At 31.6% G+C, this 23,708-nt stretch overlaps 1 protein-coding gene across 4 annotated transcripts in view; it reads right to left on the bottom strand.

Annotated features, from left to right (window-relative positions):
- Positions 1-5,959: 5,959 nt before the first annotated feature.
- Positions 5,960-23,708, bottom strand: part of pnut (septin 7-like protein pnut) — a 71,003-nt gene continuing 53,254 nt past the window's right edge. For 2 of the 4 annotated variants that reach the window (XM_080145688.1, XM_080145689.1), the window contains 5 exons: positions 22,980-23,068; positions 22,341-22,468; positions 15,483-15,571; positions 14,044-14,135; positions 5,960-10,176 (listed from right to left, as the gene is read on the bottom strand). In XM_080145688.1, the coding sequence (XP_080001814.1) occupies positions 10,088-10,176; positions 14,044-14,135; positions 15,483-15,571; positions 22,341-22,468; positions 22,980-23,068 (487 nt within the window). In that variant the 3' untranslated portion in view covers positions 5,960-10,087. The remainder of the gene's footprint in view (positions 10,177-14,043; positions 14,136-15,482; positions 15,572-22,340; positions 22,469-22,979; positions 23,069-23,708) is intronic. The other 2 variants (XR_013873883.1, XR_013873884.1) reach the window with 2 other exon arrangements.

Raw genomic sequence — 23,708 nt, 5'->3', positions numbered from 1 at the left:
TTTAATGTAGGATGGTATCAAGCTATAATCCTGGCATAAATCCCAGTCTTCAAAATGACAAAGCCCAAATTATGTCAAAAATAATGATCCCCGTGCCGTAATAAAATGAGAGAGATGAGAGAAGAAGTTGGAAAGAAAACCCCCCCAAAAAAGAGATGGATAATCCCTCATTTTTATTACGTCACATGAATCATTTTTGACACAATTTGGGCTTTGTCTTCAAAAATAATTCAAAAACAAATTTAAATAAAATGACGTCAACTGCTTTTTTCAAGTCAAGAATGCTTTAAATTAAATTTAACTCGGTAGAAAATAGCCAGGGATCTTAAGGGAAAAGACGATAATGATAAATTGATGTTCATCCCCGGTAAAGTAAACAAAATTACCTCTTCTGTAGATTTAAAATATTGGTTGAACTGTGTTAGCTACAAATCAAATTCAACAAACGAATCCAAGTGTCGAGCAAACGAATAGGATTACGCAGTTATAAAACTTTGGGTACCAGTGTTATTTAAAGTCCAATATCCCCTCCCTTCTTGGAAATTTAATACATGTGGACACTTTTTTTCTTTCTTTCTTCTTTCTTTTTACACAGTTTACTAGAAAGATATCTTCACTGGAGGAATTATTTAAATGTTGACATTTAAAACTATTTTAAAAGATTCGAAGATTTTTAAAATATGATAATCTTAAAGCATTAAAAACTCTTCATAAGAATCGATAAAAACATAAACATTGATAATGTCAAACCCGAGGATAAATATCACATTCATGTGAGTTGGAAACATTATCACAATATGCTTAGAAAATAATCACAAATTAGAGGGATAGGACAATGAACAAGATCCTCATCTTACCCCAATCCTTGTGCCAAAGTGACAATTTTCAACTTAATACGTAGACTTGATGTATTTTTAGTTTTGCCAGCAAGAGAGAGGACATTTGACTGTAAATTACACTCAAAGTTTTATACACACATTATCGTTTTCATTGACTAAAAAACTTTGGTTATTTCTAATAAATTGTGATTGGTTGGTCCCAAACAACTAAGAATTAAAATCTACAAAGGAGGATTTTGTTTTTCTTCATTGGGGATTTATATCAATTTATCGTCCCTTATCTTACCACTTAAGATTCATAAGTTTCAGAAAGATCAGACTATTCTGTCCCAAGATTTACTCCCCATAAAAATTGAAAGCATTTAAGCATTCTAATGTACACTAAGGGGTATAAAAACATATTTATCAATTAAAAACGGGAGGCAAAACAGTTTTACATATTCTATAATTCTGTTTTTATACTTAATATCTATAAAAACCCTTCAAATAAGTTACACAAATCATACACATATAAATTTATACGTAAAAATACATTTAACCATAACTACTGAACGATCAACTTTAACTAGGGAAGAAATATCATTTTGTAGGCGGAGAAAAAAAACTCTCTTATTTTCTCTCGGAGAAATAATGGTTCTCTGGTTGATGTGGTGTCTAGCAGGGAGTAAGGGAGGGGACAATGGATCAAATATTCAAGGGGGGGGGGGAAGTTCTGACACTTTTGCGTAAACAGTGATTATAGGCTTTGTCTTTGGAGTGAGAGGATAGGTTATTTGACAAAAAAGTTTCCTTTTGGGATGTAGTTTTCCTATTTTTAAAAAAATTTTGGATTCGGCCTCCAGGTTCCGGTACTCCAGGCCTCCAGGTGGATTCTGGACAGGTGAAAAAAAAATTTCAAGTTAGAACAAAACTTATTTAACAAAAGTTGCAACTTTATGGATGGTATGAACTAATTTGAAGAAAATTTTGAAATCGGGCTCCAGGTTCAGGTACTGCAGGCCTCCAGGTGGATCCTGGACAGGTAAAAATTGAAAATTTTTAGTTTAAAAGTTAAAACAAAACTTATTTAACAAAAGTAGCTTCTTTATAGATGGTATTAACTAATTTGAAGAAAATTTTGAAATCGGGCTCCAGGTTCAGGTACTGCAGGCCTCCAGGTGGATCCTGGACAGGTAAAAATTGAAAATTTTTAGTTTAAAAGTTAAAACAAAACTTATTTAACAAAAGTAGCTTCTTTATAGATGGTATTAACTAATTTGAAGAAAATTTTGAAATCGGGCTCCAGGTCCAGGTACTGCAGGCCTCCAGGTGGATCCTGGACAGGTAAAAACTGAAAAAATTTTCTATTAAAGTTAGAACAAAACTTATTTAACAAAAAATGCTTCTTTATGGATGGTAGGAACTAATTTAAAGAAAATTTTGAAATTGGGCTCCAGGTTCAGGTACTGCAGGCCTCTAGATGGATCCTGGACAGGTAAAAACTGAAAAAAATTTCTAATAAATTTAGAATAAAACTTATTTAACAAAAGTTGATACTTAATGGAAGGGATTAACTAATTTAAAGAAAATTTTGAAATTGGGCTCCAGGTTCAAGTACTGCAGGCCTCCAGGTAGATCCTGGACAGGTAAAAATTGAAATTTTTTACTTTAAAAGTTAGAACAAAACTTATTTAACAAAAGTAGCTTCTTTATAGATAGTATTAACTAATTTCAAGAAAATTTTGAAATCGGGCTCCAGGTTTAGGTACTGCAGGCCTCCAGGTGGATCCTGGACAGGTAAAAATTGAAATTTTTTACTTTAAAAGTTAGAACAAAACTTATTTAACAAAAGTAGCTACTTTATGGATGGTATTAACTGATTTAAAGAAAATTTTGAAATCGGGCTCCAGGTATAGGTACTGCAGGCCTCCAGGTAGATCCTGGACAGGTAAAAATTGAAATTTTTTACTTCAAAGGTTAGAACAAAACTTATTTTACAAAAGTTGATACTTTATGGATGGTAGGAACTAATTTGAAGAAAATTTTGAAATCGGGCTCCAGGTTCTGGTACTGCAGGCCTCCAGGTGGATCCTGGACAGATAAAAACTGAAAATTTTTCCTATTAAAGTTAGAACAAATTTGATTTCGTCTTTTTCTTCAAATTAGGTAATACTAGCTAAAAATTAACAACTTTTGTTAATAAATTTTGTCTTAACTTACCTAAATAGTAAATAATTTTTGTTTTTACCTGTTCAGGATCCACCTTGATCCTACAGGTACCTTGACCTGGAGCCCGATTTTAAAATTATCTTAAAATTAGTTCCTACCATCCATAAAGAAACCACTTTTGTTAAATAAGTGTTTAAAGTAAAAAATTTCAATTTTTACCTGTCCAGGATTTACCTGGAGGCCTGCAGAACCTGAACCTGGAGCCCGATTTTAAAATTTTCTTCAAATTAGTTAATACCATCTATAAAGAAGCTACTTTTGTTAAATAAGTTTTGTTCTAACTTTTAAAGTAGAATTTTCAATTTTTACTGGTCCAGGATCTACCTGGAGGCCTGCAGTACCTGAACCTGGAGCCCAATTTCAAAATTTTTTAAAAATTAGTTAATACCACCCATAAAGTATCAACTTTTGTTAAATAAGTTTTGTTCTAACTTTAATATAAAAAAATTTCAGTTTTTACCTGTCCAGGATCCAACTGGAGGCCTGCAGTACCTTGACCTGGAGCCTGATTTCAAAATTTTCTTCAAATTAGTTCCTACCATCCATAAAGAAGCCACTTTTGTTAAATAAGTTTTGTTCTAACTTTTAAACTAAAAAGTTTTCAATTTTTACCTGTCCAGGATCTACCTGGAGGCCTGCAGTACCTGAACCTGGAGCCCGATTTAAAAATTTTCTTTAAAATAGTTAATACCATCTATAAAGAAGCTACTTTTGTTAAATAAGTTTTGTTTTAACTTTTAAACTAAAAATTTTCAATTTTTACCTCTCCAGGATCCACCTGGAGGCCTGCAGTACCTGAACCTGGAGCCCGATTTCAAAATTTTCTTCTAATTAGTTCATACCATCCATAAAGTAGCAACTTTTGTTAAATAAGTTTTGTTCTAACTTGAAATTTTTTTTTCACCTGTCCAGAATCCACCTGGAGGCCTGGAGTACCGGAACCTGGAGGCCGAATCCAATTTTTTTTTTAAAATAGGAAAACTACATCCCAAAAGGAAACTTTTTGTCAAATAATTTATCCTCTCACTCCAAAGACAAAGCCTATAATCACTGTTTACGCAAAAGTGTCAGAACTTCCCCCCCCCCCCCCTTTTTAGGAGTCTCAGACTTTGGGTACTGGCTTAAATGGAATGAGCAGGAATTTAGCAGTTTCTGACTGAGTTTGGGTAATAGCGCATGTAATGCCGCTATTCGTTGTGTTTGTTTTGAATATAGCAGACGGGGAGAAGGGAGGTGGGGGCAAGAGAAATAACTACTCATTGTGTTAGTTTTGAATGTAGCAGACGGGGAGAAGGGAGGTGGGGACAAGGGAAATAACTACTCGTTGTGTTAGTTTTGAATATACCCACGACCGTGGCTCAACACGTAGCGCATCCGCTCGTCGTCGGGAAGGTGTTAGGTTCGAATCTCGGTCCGACACCACGTCATAACTAAAGACGTTAAAAATGGGTCCCACTGCTACTATGTCAGATGCGTGACGTAAATAGTTAGAGTGGGGGGAATGCCTTGGCCCAAAACAGGCACAACTTGTTACCATGCACAGCTAGGACTTCTCAGACAATGTACTGTACCACGGGTATGAGGTGAAGGACCAAGAGTCTGACCTTGAGTTGACTGTTCAGTCCAGGTGCAACTCACCCATATGACATTCGCAACATTAGCATAGTTTTGAATGTAGCAGACGGGGAGAAGGGAGGTGGGGCAAGGAAAATTACTATTTGTTGTGTTAGTTTTGAATGTAGCAGACGGGGAGAAGGGAGGTGGGGGCAAGGGAAATAAATAGAATAAAAATGGGCAGTCATATTATTGCCCAGCCAGCTAGCAGCTGGCCGGGTCCAATAATCTTGTAATATAAAAATCACATCAAAAAATACATAAATTGAATTAATTGCCCATTGTCCCCTCCCTTACTCCCTGGGTGTCTAGAGTCCTAAAATATTGTAATGTCACATACAATTAAAGCCCTCCCGAGACTGTTTAAGATGCAAATATGATTTTGGGATCAATTGGCCGAAGGGGGGAGGAGAAATTAAGAAGGAGCTCCTAAATTAAAGAGGTAAATATTGAAATCAAGATTTACTTACAGGTAAGTTATATTTTGTCTGTATGTTTGGTATCGAAATAACTTCCTACAATTTATTTTAATTTTAATCTTTAACACCAGGGATGGGTTTTCATAAAGTTATTGATTCATTTAAGCGCAGACAACAGAAAAAAATGCCTCATAGGATTTAAACAGAGTATACAACTTTTTATTGAATTATTTCGCTTTTGTTGGTATGGCTTTTATAGAAGAAAAATAAAAAATCTTAAATCGTTTTTTGCTGTATATTATTTAATGCATCTTTTTAGAGCTCTATTAGACATTATACGAATGGCTAAACTAATGATTTTAAAATTTTGAATTCCTAAGTTGTATACTCTGTTTAAATCCTACAACGCATTTTTTCTGTTGTCTGCGCTTAAATCAATCAATAACTTTATGAAAACCCATCTCAGATGAAGCAAGACAGGCCAGCTTCGTAGAAAAAGAACACCTGGATAAACACAAAAGATAAAGTAACTACCTAGGTCAAGGACAAATGTATCCTATAGCAGCAGAGCTGTTTAAAAAATATTAGGTTAAAGATAAAGAATTAAAGAAATACCAGTCTTCCCTAGTGAACAAGGACGTCCACTGTGGGAGGGTTTAGGTGTTCCCTTAACCAAAATTTGGAGCACCCACATTATTTTTGAAATATAGTGAATTAGCTCCCCCACCCCCAGATTGGACAATCTTGGTAGCGCATCCCTTTTTTTAACAGTTATGTGCTGAAGGGTGGTTCGTGATAAAAATCAGTTAAGCCTGCAGAAAATGACATACAGACAGAAACACTTTTAGAATAGCTTTGTTACAAAAAAATCCAAAAACCTACATTTAATATTTTATTTTCAAGAGTATAATTAATAATAACCGCACAATCACAAGGCAAGGCAAGGGTTACAAAGTAAAACTTATCAGATTCATACAAAGAGTCCATATTAAAATTAGATAGTTACGAATAGCTTATGTTGTAATAAGTTACAAAGAGTCAGTTTTATGAATTAAATGATGCGAAGAGCCCAATAAAAATACATTGTTGCCACAGGCTTACTCTTTATTTTATTGTTGAATGAGATTTACTTATTTTTTTCTTCATAGACCCTCATATTAAAATGAAACATACATTTTTATAAGGTTATATGTAAATAATTAAAAAAATTAATTCCTTTCAAAGTTTTCATTTAATTTAAATATAAGTTTATTTTGTTTATTACCTCTATTTTATTTTGTTGCAATTTTAGATTTTGCAGAAAATATTTTTGGGTTTCTTAAAATTAATGGAGTCAAGACATGTAAATTGCAAAACAGGGCTTGGATAGATTTGGTATAAAAATGTAAAATACAAAAAAAATGTTCTTAATTTAACAAAATTAACATCCACTAAACATTAAAATAAAACACCTAAAAAAATCAAAATACTTATAGCTTTGCTATATAAAAAATATTTACATTTTAACTTAATTAAAAGCACCATATCACTAGTAACAAAAATTTTTTATACAATATAAAATATAACTTTTTAAAGATCCGAATTCAATACTAAAAACTCCTTTCAATAGATTTTGAGATTTAAATAAAAAGTCTTATTTAGGATAAAAATAGCTTTAATTAAAACATTCCAAGAACTCACTCTTTTTAAGATTTCAGATTTGAATAGTTTAAATTTAACTTATAAATTGAAAATTTCTATAAATAATTTTAACTTACAAAACATTCTATCTCCAAGTGGGGGGGGGGGGGATCAAGTTAAAAACACAGCCCCCCTGTAATTCACAATTTATCAAAGTATGCTTTGGTTACTTTCAAGATTGTTGAATATTTGAATGGATGGACCCTAAAACCCTGTGGACGCAACTTATTAGAACCAATAATCCATATATTTTCATATTAAGATGTTTAAATTAATTTCAAGACAAACCTACAAAAAGATAGAAATAGTTGTTTATCGCATCGAATCATAAACATATTTCCACGAGTATAAAAATGTACATTTATCAGATTAAAACCAGTTTTTTTAGACCTGAGATACCAAAGGCACGGGCTAACAAAACTGGCTTTAATCTTATGATTGTACATTTTTATATTTGTAGAAAACTGGATATTATACGATGATATACATAATTTATAGGATGGCTGAGAAACGGTTCTAATCCACCGGATATTAATCGGATTCGATTTTTTTGTCCATTCATCAAATCAAAATTCTAATCTAGTATTAAGATTATTGTAGCTAATCATCTTTGCATGTTCATTTATATGAGACATTCTAAATCTTAATTTTAATATAAAAAAAATTGTCAGTTTAAAAAAAACAAGATTTTATCTGTAAATTCTATCAGAATAAATCCGCTGAAGTTTTTCTTCTATTAAAAATGAGTAAATCGCTTAAATCTGATTTTAGAGAATTTTAAAAATAACTAGATAAATGTAAATAGAACTATTTACAACGGCCAGGCATTTAAGGATATGTCGATAGAAGACCATTTAACAATATGAACAAAATTGTGCAAAAGATAATTCGAATGGAAGAGATATGTTATTTTAAGTTAATGACTATTTGGTGTTATTTTCGCCACAGGTGGAAATCATGTGTTCTTTAGATTAATTTAATCCTAGATAATTTTAGAAACACATTAAAATATTTTATATTAAGACACAATAAAAATAGTCTTAGAAAAAATGAACTCAATATTATAAACAGGAAAATTCAAAATACATCATACCTACCCTGATTTACTTTTCATATAATTTACTTCACATTTAATCTTATATAAATAATATTCCTTAATCTATAATAAATGAATAAGTTTTAAATATATTCAATACATATTTATTTAATAATGGCATCATAATTTTGATTAAACTTGTAGAAGGAAACTTAATTTAAAATAAAAAATGGTTAAATAATACAAATACTAATGTACACACAAACATAAAAAACTTTGACCTTTGCCTTTAAAGAAAATTACTATTAATGACTATCATTACAAGTTTTTACACATTACAACTGTATATCATAAAATTACTAACATTATATAAGTGAACAAGTTCAAAATTATACTCTGATTATGAAAAATTAAGACATTATACAGTAATCAAAAGTTATCTATCATTGGCTGTTATCTACATAATTTTTTTACTACTTCATGTCTTAATTGAACATAAAATTCTGTCTTTCATGGAGTATCTAAAAGTTCAAAACCTGTATAAAAGCTAAAGCTACACAATATAAAAGATTAACTTATCCATTTTATTAAATTTAATATATCTTACATGGCTAAGTTTATTTTTTTTTAAATATTTAAGTTTATATTCTTTGTTTCTGAGTGTAATTTTCATAAAACCATCTTTAATGTTAAAATATTAGGTTTAATTTGTATAAAAACTAAGATTAAAATTTTGCCTTAATAAAGGAATAGATCTTCATAGAATAAAATGGATAAAGTTAATTATTTTGGATGCTATTCTAGTAATGATTATGTATGTTGTAATGTCCAATACATGACTATGTTATAATGGAAACTTTATATATGAAATGACATGGGGTAATATGAACAAAAGGATATCATTAACAGTTTTTTTATACTTCAAAATAGGAGTTCTTTGATAGTTTAAGAAAGAGGGGTAAGTAGTAAATATGCTCTAAACTTTCTAAATATGAATTGAAGTACAGTTGGGAAATGTGTTGTGTAAAGTTTAAACTTGGCTTACTTTCTAAGGCATGTAGGAAGACTAATGAAGATGCTTATTAAGCTTATGTCTCAACTTTTGGAAATTGAACTGAATTAGAAAGTTATTTACATTAAATCTGAGAGAATATTTAGTTTATTTAGATTCAATTAAGTTAACTGTGTAAGGAATTGGTATCTTTGAAGAATGTAAAAGTTGATAACCCATAGAATATGATTTTTCCTTTTTATATTTCAAAATGTGCTGATTGAAAGCAGGATAAAGTCTTTTCTGGAAAGGAACAAATTTTTTTTTATTAAATATAGAACACAAACTGCAAGATATATGGCATTCAAACTAGAGATAAAATAACTTGTATCAAATGTAATATCATAATTTTTTACAAATACATTTCATTTTCAAACCCTCAAATAATATAACTGTGCAAAGTTAATTTTGGTGTAATAAGTTTAACTAAATTTCTATTATAGCACACACAAAAACATAAAGCATAACTGATTGAAATAGTTTACTGGACTATAAAGTATGCAATGAAACTAAATACACTACTAATGATTATGTATTTGGTGAATTGTATTAATGAGTGTAGTCTTGTGGATAATATTGGTTACATTTTATTTCTAATTTATGACTGAGAGGGAGTATATAATAATATAAAAATATTAATGGCTAGATATAAAAAAACAGCTAAAAATAGCAGTTTAAAATACTAACCACAACTGGTGCAATTATAATTGCACTCATAGATATGAGCAAGCAGACTCAACAAGGCCACAGCCTTGTCTAATCATGCTATGAATGATTGTTTTCCCATGTCTCTTGGATCATGAGCTAATGCGTTGACTGCCACAAAATTGTTTGGTGGTCTTTTGTGTGAATTAAGCTTTAAGATAGGATGTATTAATTTTTCATGTATGTTATTTTTTCAATATTTACATCAAGCCTAGTCCTATATTCATAGTAGTTGTAGGACTATAAGCTCATTTTAAGTTTATTATTCTGAAAATATCCATATAGGTCAACCTTTTAATCACAAACCTTTATAACATTAGGCTTACTTTTAAGGTATGTTATGACAAAACTCTTTAGTTCAAAAGTAAGACTTATAATGTATGAAGTTTATGTAGGTTATTTTATATTTATTGATTTGATTATATTTCAATGTATACATACAGCTTCATAAGATGATATATTCTCATTTGCCACCCTTGAACAATTTCATATTTGGCAGTGTGGAAGTTTTGGCAGCGCATTAGAAGGGTAATTGTTATTTTCCCATTCTGAAAGAGACACCAGACAACGCACCCTTCTTTTTCTTGCCATCCAGGGACTCCAGTGACATGCGCTTTAACTCATCTGAAAAGAATAAAAAATGGTTAACCATTGAAATAGGACTTTTTTTTACCTCAACCCTAAGTCTATTTATCTTATACTAGCGGCTTCGCCCCTAGCCTCTAGGGGCTTCGCCCTATATAGTTTTGGGAAGTCAACCCTCCTTAATAGAAATATTCAAAAAAATATTCTTTGTTTAATAACTCTGTGATAAAATTAAACCCAGGTTGTGCGCTTTATGCAGAAAAATTTTAATTTGTACAAATTAAACCCAGGTTGTTTGCCGTATACAAAAAAATTTCAATTCGTAAAAATTAGACCTAGGTTGTTCGCATACACAAAAATTAAAATTAAAAAAAATATATTTTGATTTTTTTTTTTTTGGGGGGGGGGGGGGGGGTATTCATGGGGGCTTCGCCCCATGTTGCAGTGGGGTTCCCCCACCCCAATTACTGGTTTTTGTTTAAAAAAATTTTAAAAAAAAAATTTTGGAAGTGGGGATTTTTTTATTTTTGGGGGGGTTGGGGTGTCCCACCCCCCACGAAAATAGCTTAAAACCACCAGAGGACCAGTAGGTATATTCCCAGAAGGGTAGAGCCCAATTTGATCAGCAGTTACTGAGATTTTACAAAAAATGTAAAAAAAAAAATTTTGGGGGTTGGATTTTTTTATTTTTGGGGGGGTTGGAGGTGTCCCACCCCCCAAGAAAATAGCCTAAAACCACCACAGGACCAGTAGGTATATTCCCTGAAGAGTAGAATCTGATCGGTTCAGTGGTTACCGAGATCTTAAGGGACAGACAGACAGACGGACAGACAGACGGACAGACGGACAGACATCAAGCTACTTTGTATTATAGATAAATAAAGTAATGAGCTCTTTTGGTCACGTCTGTAGCGAAGGATCTCACTAACCGAAGAACCAATATTGTTCTCCTTTGAAGTGAAACCTCATATTGGTCATAGGGTGGTTTTAGGCTGTTTTATTTTTATAAAGAAAGTCGTTATAAGGTTTTTCTGAACTTTCATATTCCTTCTAACATCCCTAGATACTAGGGACGCATCCGCAAGTCTATAATACAAAGTGGCTTGATGTCTGTCCATCCTTCCCTTAGGATCTCAATAACAACTGAACCGATCGGATTCTACTCTTCAGGGAATATACCTACTGGGGCTGTGGTAGTTTTAGGCAATTTTCTTGGGGGGGTGGGAAACTCCCCTCCCCCCCCAAAAAAACAAAAAGTCTTCCCCCTTTTTTAAAAAGAATTTTTATGAATTTTGTTAATTTTGCGAATTCGCTTTTTTCGCAAAAATTTGTGATTCATTCGCATTTTTTTCCGCTGGGTAGGTAATAGAAGATGTAATTATAACTCTTCGGAAAAAAGCCCCTAGAGGCTAGGGGCGAAGCCGCTAGTAATGTATGATGTAAGTCCATGTACCAAAAGTAAACATGATGTTTGGGGTTGACCACAGTGTTAAATTACATGACTGTCTGTCTGTAGCAGATAATCTCGTTAATCTCAACCGATATGGTGAAGCTATCTATAGTTCCAGGCAAGGTTTATATTTGGGTAAGGTACCTCCATCCTTGCATAAAAATTACAAGTACAAATCACAAAAAAGTTAAGTGTAGCTGCTTGCTATAAATATAGTAATAATCAAAAAAAAAACTGGATATTTATTTTTAGAAACTTGAATACTAATTAAAAATACTTTGTTACGGATCTTAATTATGTCAATCTTAGAATTAGTACAATGTAAATATCTTAACAACTAATAATATAATTCACAAGAAAAAATTATAAAATAACTAATATACCCAATTAATTAAGACATATAATATTATAAAGACAATGGTATATCATTATAACTAAAATCATTATGGGGTCTATCTCCGAGATTTTAAGTACTTAGATTGGTTTAAATTGTGAACTTTTTTTTAAAAACACTCTTTACATTCAAAATATAATGTAAAAACTAAAGGATTTAATAAAGTTTTTTATTTGTTTATGTGTAAGTCTCCAAGCTATTTATTTACTTTAGGTAATAATTTTTTAATTAGAAAATAAGACAGAATATGAAAACGTATTCATTTGAACTATGGAATAATTTTAAGTAAGATTTTTTACTGTTAATAATTAATTGAAATTAAAATATTTGATTCATAAAAATTAATTAATAAATTTTTTTTCTAACTTTAGTAGAATTCCCATTGACATGTTATCAAACTTCAATGGAGAATGGGATTTAGAAATGGACCAATATGGTAGGTTATCTTAATAAGTTTCGTTATAGCCAACAAAACAGGTATAAATTCTAAATATATTTGTTTTCTATCTGCGGAAAATATGAAACACTAGGATATGTATTTTAGAAGTAATTTAAAGGTCTAACACACATAAAACTTTGCTTTCAAGTAAAAATAATAGTTCAAGTAGATTTTATAAAGGATCCTCATTTGTATAGAGAATATTCACTAATATCTTGAATAGAAGCTGGGAAATTCAAATTTCCCTGATAGTATAGATAACTGACGGGCAGACGGACATTTCGAATCATAGAGTAGGATCGCTACTAATCATCAGTAATTATGATAATAAAATAACAAATTTTCAGCCCACATAAGTATCGATTTATCTTTGTCTAAAACCCAATTAAGAAAAAAGTTAATAAAGGTTCCAATTAAGTAAAAAAAAATATATTTAAGATTTTATAAAAATCTTAGGAATTCAAACAAGAATGATAGTTGACATGTATGAAGTGTAAGTAATAAAAACATAAAAAATGAACCAATTTGACAATTTTTGGCAAAATAGAAATGCCACTGTCCAAATTCTTTACCCAACCTTTGTGTTTAAAGTAAAATGGCATATCCGAATCTCTCCCTCTCCCCCCCCCCCCCTGGGCCCTTCTACTTTGTATTTTTGTAGTTTAATGATTAGAGTAAAACACTAGAGAGGGAAAGGGTTATATAACTGTATCTCCCCATCGCACTGCTCTTATGCCGTCTTTCAATTGGGTCAACAAATAGTGTGGTGTGTATTAATACAGCCAAGTATCAGAAATTAATTTTGTAGCAGACGAATAAGGTCATTGAAAAAGGAAAGGAGGTAGTTATCTGTATACATCTATACTATAGACCTGTTGTTTAATGGATTTTTTAAAATTTGAAATTTGTACCTACCTACCTATAGAATTTCAAAAATTTAAATTACTTCAATTACGTCAGAAAATCTATAATTCTATAAACTTTTCTTGAAAAAATACTCAATATTCATGATTTAAATTTGTTAAAACAAATCTCTGAAGTCGTCATAAATCAGGTGAAAATAAATTCAATTGAGAAGCTGAATAGAAATAGTTCTATGATTTCATTTGTAAAAATTCTTAAAAATGGGATTGAATTAATTTTTTCTACATTTCGTTGTTTTTTAGCTCCCAGCCAAGTTAAAGATTTATCGAAAGCGAAGCTTTTTTATAACTAGCGTTGGTCCAATAACTCAATATAGGTACATTAAAAGTGTCATTCCAATTTCAAACTTTGTTTGATGATTCTTGCAATAGTTAGGTACTATCTAGAAAGTGAAGTTACTAGATATTCCGGGCCTCCATTCAAAACACTTCAAATTTTTTGACAACAATTTTTAACCCTAATCATTTTTTTAAACAGAGGGCAGACAGGACGTGCCTTCGGCATCTCAGGGGTAAAGAACTGGTTTTAATCTTGTATATTTTTTATCCGCGGAAAGTTGTTTATAATACGATGCGAGAAATAACTGTTGTTTACCTATCTAACAGAATTCAATTTTGAAGAACATTGGTAAAATAAGAATAGTTTCATTTTTTTTTGTAAAACAATCGTTCTGTCTGTAATTCTTATTGCTTTGCTTACCTATTGTGATATTATGGCTCTGCTCCCAAGATTGTTTCTCTTGAAGGAAAATTGCTTTCCTCTCCTCAAGCTCCTGTTTTAACTGTTCCAATCTAAAACATTATTTTTTTCTTCATTATTTTTGTCTAAAATATTAGAGGGACATCCTTGGTAGGAGACATCCTTGGTCCTTTTTTTGTAGGAGTTATCCTTGGTCCTTTTTTTACGAATTTCACCTTAACTTTTTTATCATCTCTTGGGGCAAAGCCCCTAGAGGCTAGGGGCGAAGCCGCTAGTGTTTAATATTTGGTTTATCAACTAAAAAGTTGGGTTTTACCATGGTTTAATATAAAAAAAAAAAATTAAATGTAAATCATTTTTTTGATGCAATATCATCAAATGCATCGTTCAAAGGACAAAATATAATAACACGGCAGAAAAGCATCAAATGCTGTAAATTGCAAAAGTACTTTAATTAAACTGTTTACAATATTTCAAGTTACCAACTCTTTTTCTAAATACCTATACATTTTTAAACAAAATAATATACTTTTGTGTCAAAGCTTTTAAAAAACAGTTGGAACTCATCAAAACATTTGATGATATTGCACCAAAAATGCTTTACTTTTCAAAGTTTTTTTTATATAAAACCATGGTGAAACTTAACTTTTTAGTCGATAAACCAAATACTAAACATAAACCTTGTATATTCACTAAAAAAATAATATGGATCAATGCTGGAAGGTGCTTAGAATCACTTGCTCTCGTTCGTGGATAGTTCTTTTTGTCTATCAGTGCAGCTTCTACCATACAATTTATACAATTGTATGTTTGTCTGTCTATATACTAAGAGATATAAGTTTTCCGGAATTGTAATGTAGGGAGTAGATTTGAAATCTGCATCAAATTTTAAGGATTTTATAAAATTCGTTTTTTCTATAATTCTTTATCTAAAAGCGGAAATACAAATTAAGTTAATTAATTTTGGCATCTGTGATTGGTGGATTTAAAAAATCTGCGCTCTGATTGGATGTCGTACATCATTCAACCAATTAGAGCGCAGTTAGTTTAAAATCCACCTATCCTATTGGTCAAAATTAATTAACTTAAAATGTATTTTCGCTTTTAGATAAAGAATTTTACAAAAAACGAATTTTATAAAAAATCCTTAAAATTTGATGCAGATTTCAAATCTACTCCCTACATTAAAATTCCGGAAAACTTATATCTCTTACTATATACCATAATCTGTCTGCCAATCATTCAATTGCCTGTATATGTTCACCTGTCTGTTGTATCTTTTAGTATAATTGTATGTTTGTCTCACTGTCTCTATTTACCATAATCTGTCTGTCAATTAGTCCAGTATCTGTCCACCTATCTTTTTAATTGACTCATTTTGTCAATCAGCTTGGTGTCTGTATCTGTCTACCTTTCTAACTATCTATCAGTATTAGTACCTGTTTGCTGATTCAGCTTGTCTTCTCTCCAAATCTGCTTCATTGTCTGATAACTTTTGTTTCTTTTCCCTCACTTTTCTTTCAAATACCTGAAACAAGATTCATATACATATAAGAATTTGTAAATAGGGGAAGCGACGCGTCATACCAAAGACGTTAATAATGGTACCTACCTGCTTTGTTCGACACAGGACATCAAAAAGCAGAGTAGGGGGAATGCCTTGGCACCAAGCAAGCGCAACTCATTACCCTGCTCAGTTAGGATCTCCAGACAATGATCGTGCAATCAAAGGGTTGGTTGTCTGTAATGTACTGTACTATGGGTATGAGGTGAAGGACCAAGAGTCTGGCCTTGAGTTGACAAGTCGACTGTTCAGTCCAGGTGCAACTCTCCCACACGACATTAACATTAACATATACTTAAGGGAAGCATGGAGGAAAAATGGATTACTCCAAAAAAAAGTTCTGTGTTAGTGATCATTTCAATAACATTAAAAGTGCTTAACCTCAAAGCACTCCAGAGCACTGGTCCATCTCAAAATTTTCTAAAATGAAAATTTCGGGTCTATGTCTAACCCCTGCGTGCGGGGCCTAGGCATGTGATGCCCAATGTAACCTAACCTAACATTAAGTAAAAATATAGAGTAACAAAAGACAAACTACCTTTTTTTCATTTTATTTTAACAAGGAATACCAACAAGCGAAAGATGTAAAAAATAATATTTTGGGGGTAAATGGAGAGGTCATCAATTTTACGATGTGTTGCCCCCCAACGACAGCAGGAAAATGGGTAGGGTAAGGGGGGGGGGAAATTTCGGTATTTTTTCGGGTTTTTTTTGAAAAAAAATGGGGTAAACATTAATATTTTCAAATGAAACCAAGACCGGTAGAAAGCTTATGGAAAGGACTATCAGGTCTTAAAAGGACGTTATCCTAGGACTTTTAGAAGTTTGCCGAAATTGACCGCAAAAAAGTTACCTAAAATTCCACACCAGACAAAAGAAAACATGACCTTAAAAGTTGAATTTTAATTTCTTTTGAAATTACCGAAATTTCCCCCGGTGCCAACTTTGGTCATTTTTGAAAAAAATATTACCCCGATTTTAAAGCTCTCAACAGATTTGGAAAGAGCGGGCAATTCTTAGTTCAAAAGGTTTTTACGGATCAGCTCTAGGTCTTACGAATTTTTAAAAAATTTTTTGAGACCCAATAAGTACCCTTAATATTCATCTCATAAAAAATTCATTTTATACGTTTTTGTAGGCAATTTAATAAGGAACAAATTTGCTTTGATGTTTTTTTCTGTCATTTGAAAGGAACATGGAGAAAAAGGTCATTTAATGAAGGTAGGACGAAATTACCGAAAATAGCCCCTTACCGAAACTTCCCCCGCCTTACCCTATAAGTTTCGTGATTTTTTACGAATTAATTTCATTGTTGGTTTAAGCTGCGTCTATAAAATATTCTTTGAAAGCTACAAGCTTACAAAAAAGGCCAAAAAAAGAACTATACATAATTTATACCTATTCCATTTGGATAAAATTATTTGAAAAACTGAAGGAAAAGAATGAACATTATCTAAAAGCTTTTGTAAATTCAAATAAGTTTTGACAGTATATCTATTTTAAAATGGAAAAATTTTCATTTTTTTCACATTACTAACCTACGATTATGTAAGCAGACGATTAATTTGATAGGGGGGCAGCGGATATACCACTTTTTGTAACCAGAACTAAATCACAAAGGAACTTGAAAAAGAGTTACAGCACTGGAATTTGGATCTTTTTTTAACTTAAGCATCTTTGTGATTTAGTTCAGGTTACAAAAAGTGGTACATTCGCCTCCCCCCTTAAATTGATTTTTAGTTTGAAATTAGAAAATTTGGATTTTTTCCCAAAAATTTTAGTTTTCATGATTTCAAAATCTAAATAAGAACATATGTACAGTTACATAACCATTCAAATAAAATAGAAACATCAGCCATTTCTATTTTAAATCAAGATAAAATACAAAAAAACGACTATTTATAAAAAAGCTCAAAAACGTTAAGATTTTTATTAGCTTCCAATTGGTGGAAAAGTTTAAACACGGCTTATTTTTGAAAATTAATTTGAGATTAAGATTTAATAATAAAAAATTTTATATGCTAGCGAATAGCAATGAGTTTATAATTTACAGTCCAGTGATACCACCCTCCCTATTTTAAATTATCTGCTGAACTGAATGCACAACTAAGAACATTCTGAAATTGAATTTGGATTTTCTCATTTTGTGTTTTGGCGAAGACAGAAACCCAGTCGACCGAAATTGTATGATTAAAAGTACAATGGCAAATATCCACTATTATGCGGCTTCTATAGACATCTCTTAGTTTTGTACATAAAATAAATGAACCTTTTTATTATCTATAGAACTCGAGACATAATATATGCATAAAATAGGTACTGAACAAAATCGGACCCTTATTAACCCGCCACCATTTTGTAATGTATAATTTAAATCTTCTTATTGTTAAAAGCGAAGCCTTTCTATAATTTAGGGTCGGTCCGTCCGTACGTCCGAGATAGATAGCCTTTATTCATTAATTTAGGCATGTTAGAATTGTCCTATCGATTTCAAACTTTGCACGATGATTCCTTTAGTAGTTAGGTACGACTTAGAAAGCGTAGCAATTCTATAATCATTACCAGAATGTCCGTATGTCCATTTTAAAAATGTTAATTTTTCCACTTTTAACAACAAATATTTATGTGATCTAATTATCCTTTTGATCTGATTTTTGGTATATTGATTCCTATAACAACAAAGAACAACATTATAGGCGAAGCAACTCTATAATCAAGTCCTAAAAATGTAAGTATGTCCATAAACATTATCCTGTATCAAGCAGTTTTTCAACAAATTTACTTACAATTTTGCTTCGACTCTTATACTTTTATATTCTGATTATTCAGTTTAGACACTATACAAGTGTTAATGTCCGTTTGTCCTACCGTTTCAGTGCTTCGCTTTTATGGATGTTGTCATACTTGTTAAGGTTGCATGTAAGAGGCTTAAGAAATAGATGCTATTCTATCTAGAGGATTTAGCTCCTACTTATTGGTTTTGCATTTTACAAGTTCAATAATAAGATCTTGTACCTGGTGTTAGGGAACTCAAGGAATACCCATAACCAGGGTGTCGGAGCCGTATCATTTTGATGCGGCTCCGGCTTCTGCTCCTACCGTAAAATTAATATATCATTTTTGTTCATTATTGAATTTGATAAAATGAAATAAATAATATCAAATATTTTGCTTTTATTTGATTAAAGTTATATAAAAGTAGAAGGATGTGTGTCTATTTGTTAAGTAACAATAGTTTTTCAGTTTATTATATGGAAATAGACCGTTGCCAAATTATAATATTACTTAAAAAAATCATTTTTAGCTAATCTGGAGCCGGAGCCGTTTTCAACGAAAAATACGGCTCCGGCTCCGAAACACTGCCTATAACTGTCAAAAGTGTCAAGGAATAGGACAATGGACGAATAATTAATGTGACCAAATATTCAGACAAATTTAACCCTTCCAAGAGAAATCGGCTATGGAAAAAAATCATCTCCTAGGATAGATTTTTTTACTTTTTAGAGTTAAACTAAAATTAAAAGTGGAGTATCGACTTACTCCCCTCTCACTGTTTCCCCATATGTCTCTAGGGGCGCATGCGCTAATAATTAATATACAATAGACAGCTTCCCTCTACCCAAAAATTTGTGGTTTTACATACAATAAGACAACTAGGTAGGTATAAAATATTTGAAAAAAAAATACTTTTTATGAATAATGTTAAACTTAGTGAATGTTTAATTTTGAAAGTGGGATTTAAAATAAAGATATGAAGTTGTACTGACGTCCTAATCTACTACAATATTCATAGCTGAAGGAATAAGTTTTCAATGAGCGTCAAACCTTTACGCTTTTTAAAATGACAGTTCAATAAAAAAAAAATAGGTATTATTTAATCGGCCTTATGTGTTTAAATTGAAATATGCAGAACACCTAAATTCATCTTCCAAGCCATTCTCTAAGCATTTGAATTTTTTTTTTATGAAATAACGGGATTTCAAAACTGCCCTTTGAAAAGGCCTAAAATATATCTTTTTTTTGTCATTTTTTTCATTGCTTATAGTTACAACTTATTAAGATATTATGCTCAGTTAAAAAAAATCGGCGCCTCCAGCACCAAAACCGGCAAAAACTGGCAGTTAAACTTCTGTACCCCTACTTGCCCCCCTCTTCGGCCAACAGTAGTTATCTCAAGAAGTAAATTAGATATCACACAGAAAGAAAACTTTTTAAATAAAACTGAACTAAGTAACCATTACAGATTTCATTTTGGTACTTTTTTTCTAGGGGCTTGTGGAGGAAAAGACCCCCCAAAACACTAAAAACATGAGTCCTGAGCTTATTTTTAAAGATATCAATCTGATTTTTTTTTTAAACTTTGTTAACATAATGGAACTCAGTAACATTTACAGATTTCATTTTGGGACTTTTCTTCTAGGGGCTTGTTTGGCAAAAGACCCCCAAAAACTAAAAATATGAGTTTTTGACTTATTTTTAAAGATATCAACCTAATTTTTTTTTGAGAAAACTTATTTCACATAACCAAACTCAGCAACCTATACAGATTTCATTTTGGAACTTTCCTTCCAGGTGCTAGTGGAGCAAAAAAAAACCCAAAACACAAAAAATATAAGTTCTGAGCTTATTTTTAAAAATATCAACCTGATTTTTTTAAAAGAAAACTTTTAAAATAAAACTGAACTCAGTAATGTTTACACATTTCATTTTGGCACTTTGGTTTCAAGGGCTTGTGGAGCAAAAGACCCATAAAAACACAAAAAATATGAGTTCTGAGCTGATATATAAAGATATCAACCTGATTTTTTTAAAGAAAACTTTTTAACATTAACAAACTCAGTAATGTTTACAGATTTTATTTTAGGACTTTCCTTCTAGGGGCTAGTTGGGCAAAAGACCCCCAAAACTAAAAATATGAGTTCTGAGCTTATTTTTAAAGATATTAACCTGATTTTTTTGTTGAAAACGTTGTTAACATAAACAACCTCAGTGTAACTTTTACAGATTTTATTTTGGGACTTTCATTCTTGGGGATAGTGGGACAAAAGACCCCAAAACACAAAAAATATGACTTCTGAGCTTATTTTTAGAGATATTGAGCTGATTTTTAAATGAAAACTTTTTGAACATAACTGAACTCAGTAACCATTACAGATTTAATTTTGGGACTTTCCATCTAGGGGCTTGTGGAGCAAAAGACCCCCCCAACACTTTTATTCCTTCTAGGAGCAGGTGGGACAAAAGACCCCCAAAACAATAAAACTATGAGTTCTGAGCTTATTTTTAATATATATTTATACATATTTAATTTTGGGACTTTCCTTCTAGGGGCTTGTGGAGCAAAAGACCCTCCAAAACACTTTTGCTCCACAACAATCTGTAAACACTACTGAGTTCGGTTATGTTAAAAAAGTTTTCTTTTAAAAAATCAGGTTGATATCTTTAGAAAAAAAGCTCAGAACTCATATTTTTTGTGTTTTGGGGGGTCTTTAGCTCCACTAGCCCCTAGAATGAAAGTCCCAAAAAAAAATCAGTAAAGGTTACTGAGTTCGGTTATGTGAAAAAGTTCTCAAAAAAATTAGGTTGGTATTTTTAAAGATAAGTCCGGAACTCATATTTTTAGAGAGCTGAAATTTTGTACATGTATTTCTATGCTCCTAAAGTAACTTTTTAGGTTAGCAGAAGACTAAAATTCGAAAAAGTGTATTTTCATGAAAAGGTCTAATGTACAATATTATTTTCAAAACAAAAAATTAAAACTTGAATATCTTTTTACAAAGATTGAATTTCAAAAATCGGTCTGACAGTTTTTCCAAAGTCGGGAAACTCTATCGACTATTTAAGGGGTCGTTTATATGAGAATGTATTTTGTATCTATTAATTTATAAGCAAAATAGTTTTTATCTAGTTGAAAGGGGTAAACAAGCAAGATCAGACAAAAAATTAAAGCAATTATTCACTTTAATAACTACAATTAAATTAAACCATTAATCTATCCCTGAATCCATGTTGATCCTGTCTTATAATCTTAAAATACCTAACTTTCTCAGATGAATAAAATTCGGAATTTTCCCTCTTACCGCAAATGGACCATTTATCTTTAATTTCATAATTAAGGTTCGGTAAGGATGAGGGTTAGGATAACCCCATTGGGCAGGGGCGTATATTCTGCAAACTTGACCCGGCTGAGGGGGGGGGGGGAGGGGGGTAAAAAAAAAAAAATATGTGGTTGGGGGAAAAAAATGTAAAATTAAGAGAACTGAAAGCATTTTTTCCCCATTTTTCTCCCCTCTTTGGTGAAAAACTAAAAGAATATATGGGAGGGGGGATAATATGAATAAAATAAAGAGTTTTGAAAATATTTTTCAATTTATCCCCTTCCTTGCTGGAAAAAACTAAAAGTGAGAAGAAAAAAATTTATGCAGCAGGGAAAAAAATTTATCTTGTGCAGAATATACACCCCTGCCATTGGGATAATACTTTAAAGGGACTACCTACCTACCTAAAAAAAATTATCAAAAATTTAGATGGGGGGGTGTCATTGGTCTGCTTAGATTTGAGGGTGAAAGCAACTAAAAAATAAATTCTAAAAGTAGGCAAGCAATACGATTTAAAGATTATAGATTCTACAATTTTATAGCTAAAGAAGATAAGTGTTAGTACTTTCATGATTTGGAGAGGGGGGGGGGGGGGGAGATATTCTGTTTTCAATTGTCCTATCCCTGATATTTACCTCTTCCATCTCTCTTTCCATGTTTGACAGTTTTGCCGCACTTTCTCTCTTCTCTTCTTCGATAAGGAAGAGGGGATTTTTGTTGGAATTCATTTTGTCCACAGCCATTCCTGGGACACCTGCCACACCTGAGAAAATAAATATAAAGAATGTTAAGTATCCTTCTTCCCTTTTTGAGAGCTGAGGTTGTTTATTATAGGAATAAAGCTGTAGGGAATTTTTCTTGATGCTTACGATTACGGTGACTACTTTACCGATTGAGTTCTCCATTAAAAGGAATAGGTTCCAGGATAATTTTAGGCTATTTTAATTTGAAGTTTTGGGATGGTTTCGACTGTTATCTTCCTCCTCCCAAAACCTTCGAATACAAAGCCCATAGATGCTAAGTAACTACGCCACTAAGTTAAAGGATTTGAAAGATACAGAAAACCAGTAATATTTAACCTAATTTGGAAATAAAACTAAATAGTCATTTACTATGTAAAGAAACCTTAAAATAGCTTGGTAACGCAATCGGTTCAAAAGTTGCCTAGTGATATCTGAACGGATAGAAATAGATAAGTTAGGTACTCTAATAGATAAAAAAATGTAGATTTTACACTTTAAAGAATACTAAGTATAAGTTTTTAAATTTTTTACCTGCTAGCTTGCGACACCTATAGTTTTCATAATGAACCATATTTGTAACTTCTCTCAAGTCCTGAAGGTGAGTTCTGATTAACATGTTCCTGAAAATAAAATACAAATATGAAAAATCTTCCAAAATATTTGAGAAAAAATCTACCATTTAAATGGATTAAACGAAACGTTCATGCATTGAATATTCAATTTTTTTTCAAGAATAAATGATTATTCCATACAACATATTGCTAAAAAGACTGAAAATTAAAGAAAAATTTAAGGGGGGGGTTTTTAATGCAACCATCTCGTAATCAATGTATAAATGGCACTTAGAATTCGAATTTCGATCTGAAATTTTGCATGAGTAATCCTTGGTAGGTCTATTTTCCCTAAATCGAACAAAAAGTTGGAAAAATAACGGCTAACAGCTGGCGGCTCAGCAGTTTAGCCATTTTTTGGGCTATTTTCAATGCAAATCATCACGAAACCTATCTCCAAATAATACTATTTTCTGCTCCAAAATGTTTTCAAACGGTTCTAGCCAGTAGTTGCTGGTACTAGAAATCTAAAAATTTTGTTTTTGTATCATTTTACATGATTTAAAGCAAAAAAATGTTTTAAAAAGTTGATTCCTGCGTAATTTATGACAGATTTGCCATAAAAATAGCCAAAAAAAAACGGCTAAACGGCTGAACCGTTAGCCGATGCTTTTTCAACTTTTTTGTTCGATTTAGGGAAAATAGACCT

Source organism: Acartia tonsa, chromosome 13 (genome assembly GCF_053477335.1).
Source record: "Acartia tonsa isolate MP-2025a chromosome 13, ASM5347733v1, whole genome shotgun sequence".
In the NCBI taxonomy this organism is placed as follows: Eukaryota; Metazoa; Arthropoda; class Copepoda; order Calanoida; family Acartiidae; genus Acartia; species Acartia tonsa.
Note: the sequence above shows the minus strand (reverse complement) of the source record. Positions and strands in the feature narration are given on the sequence as shown.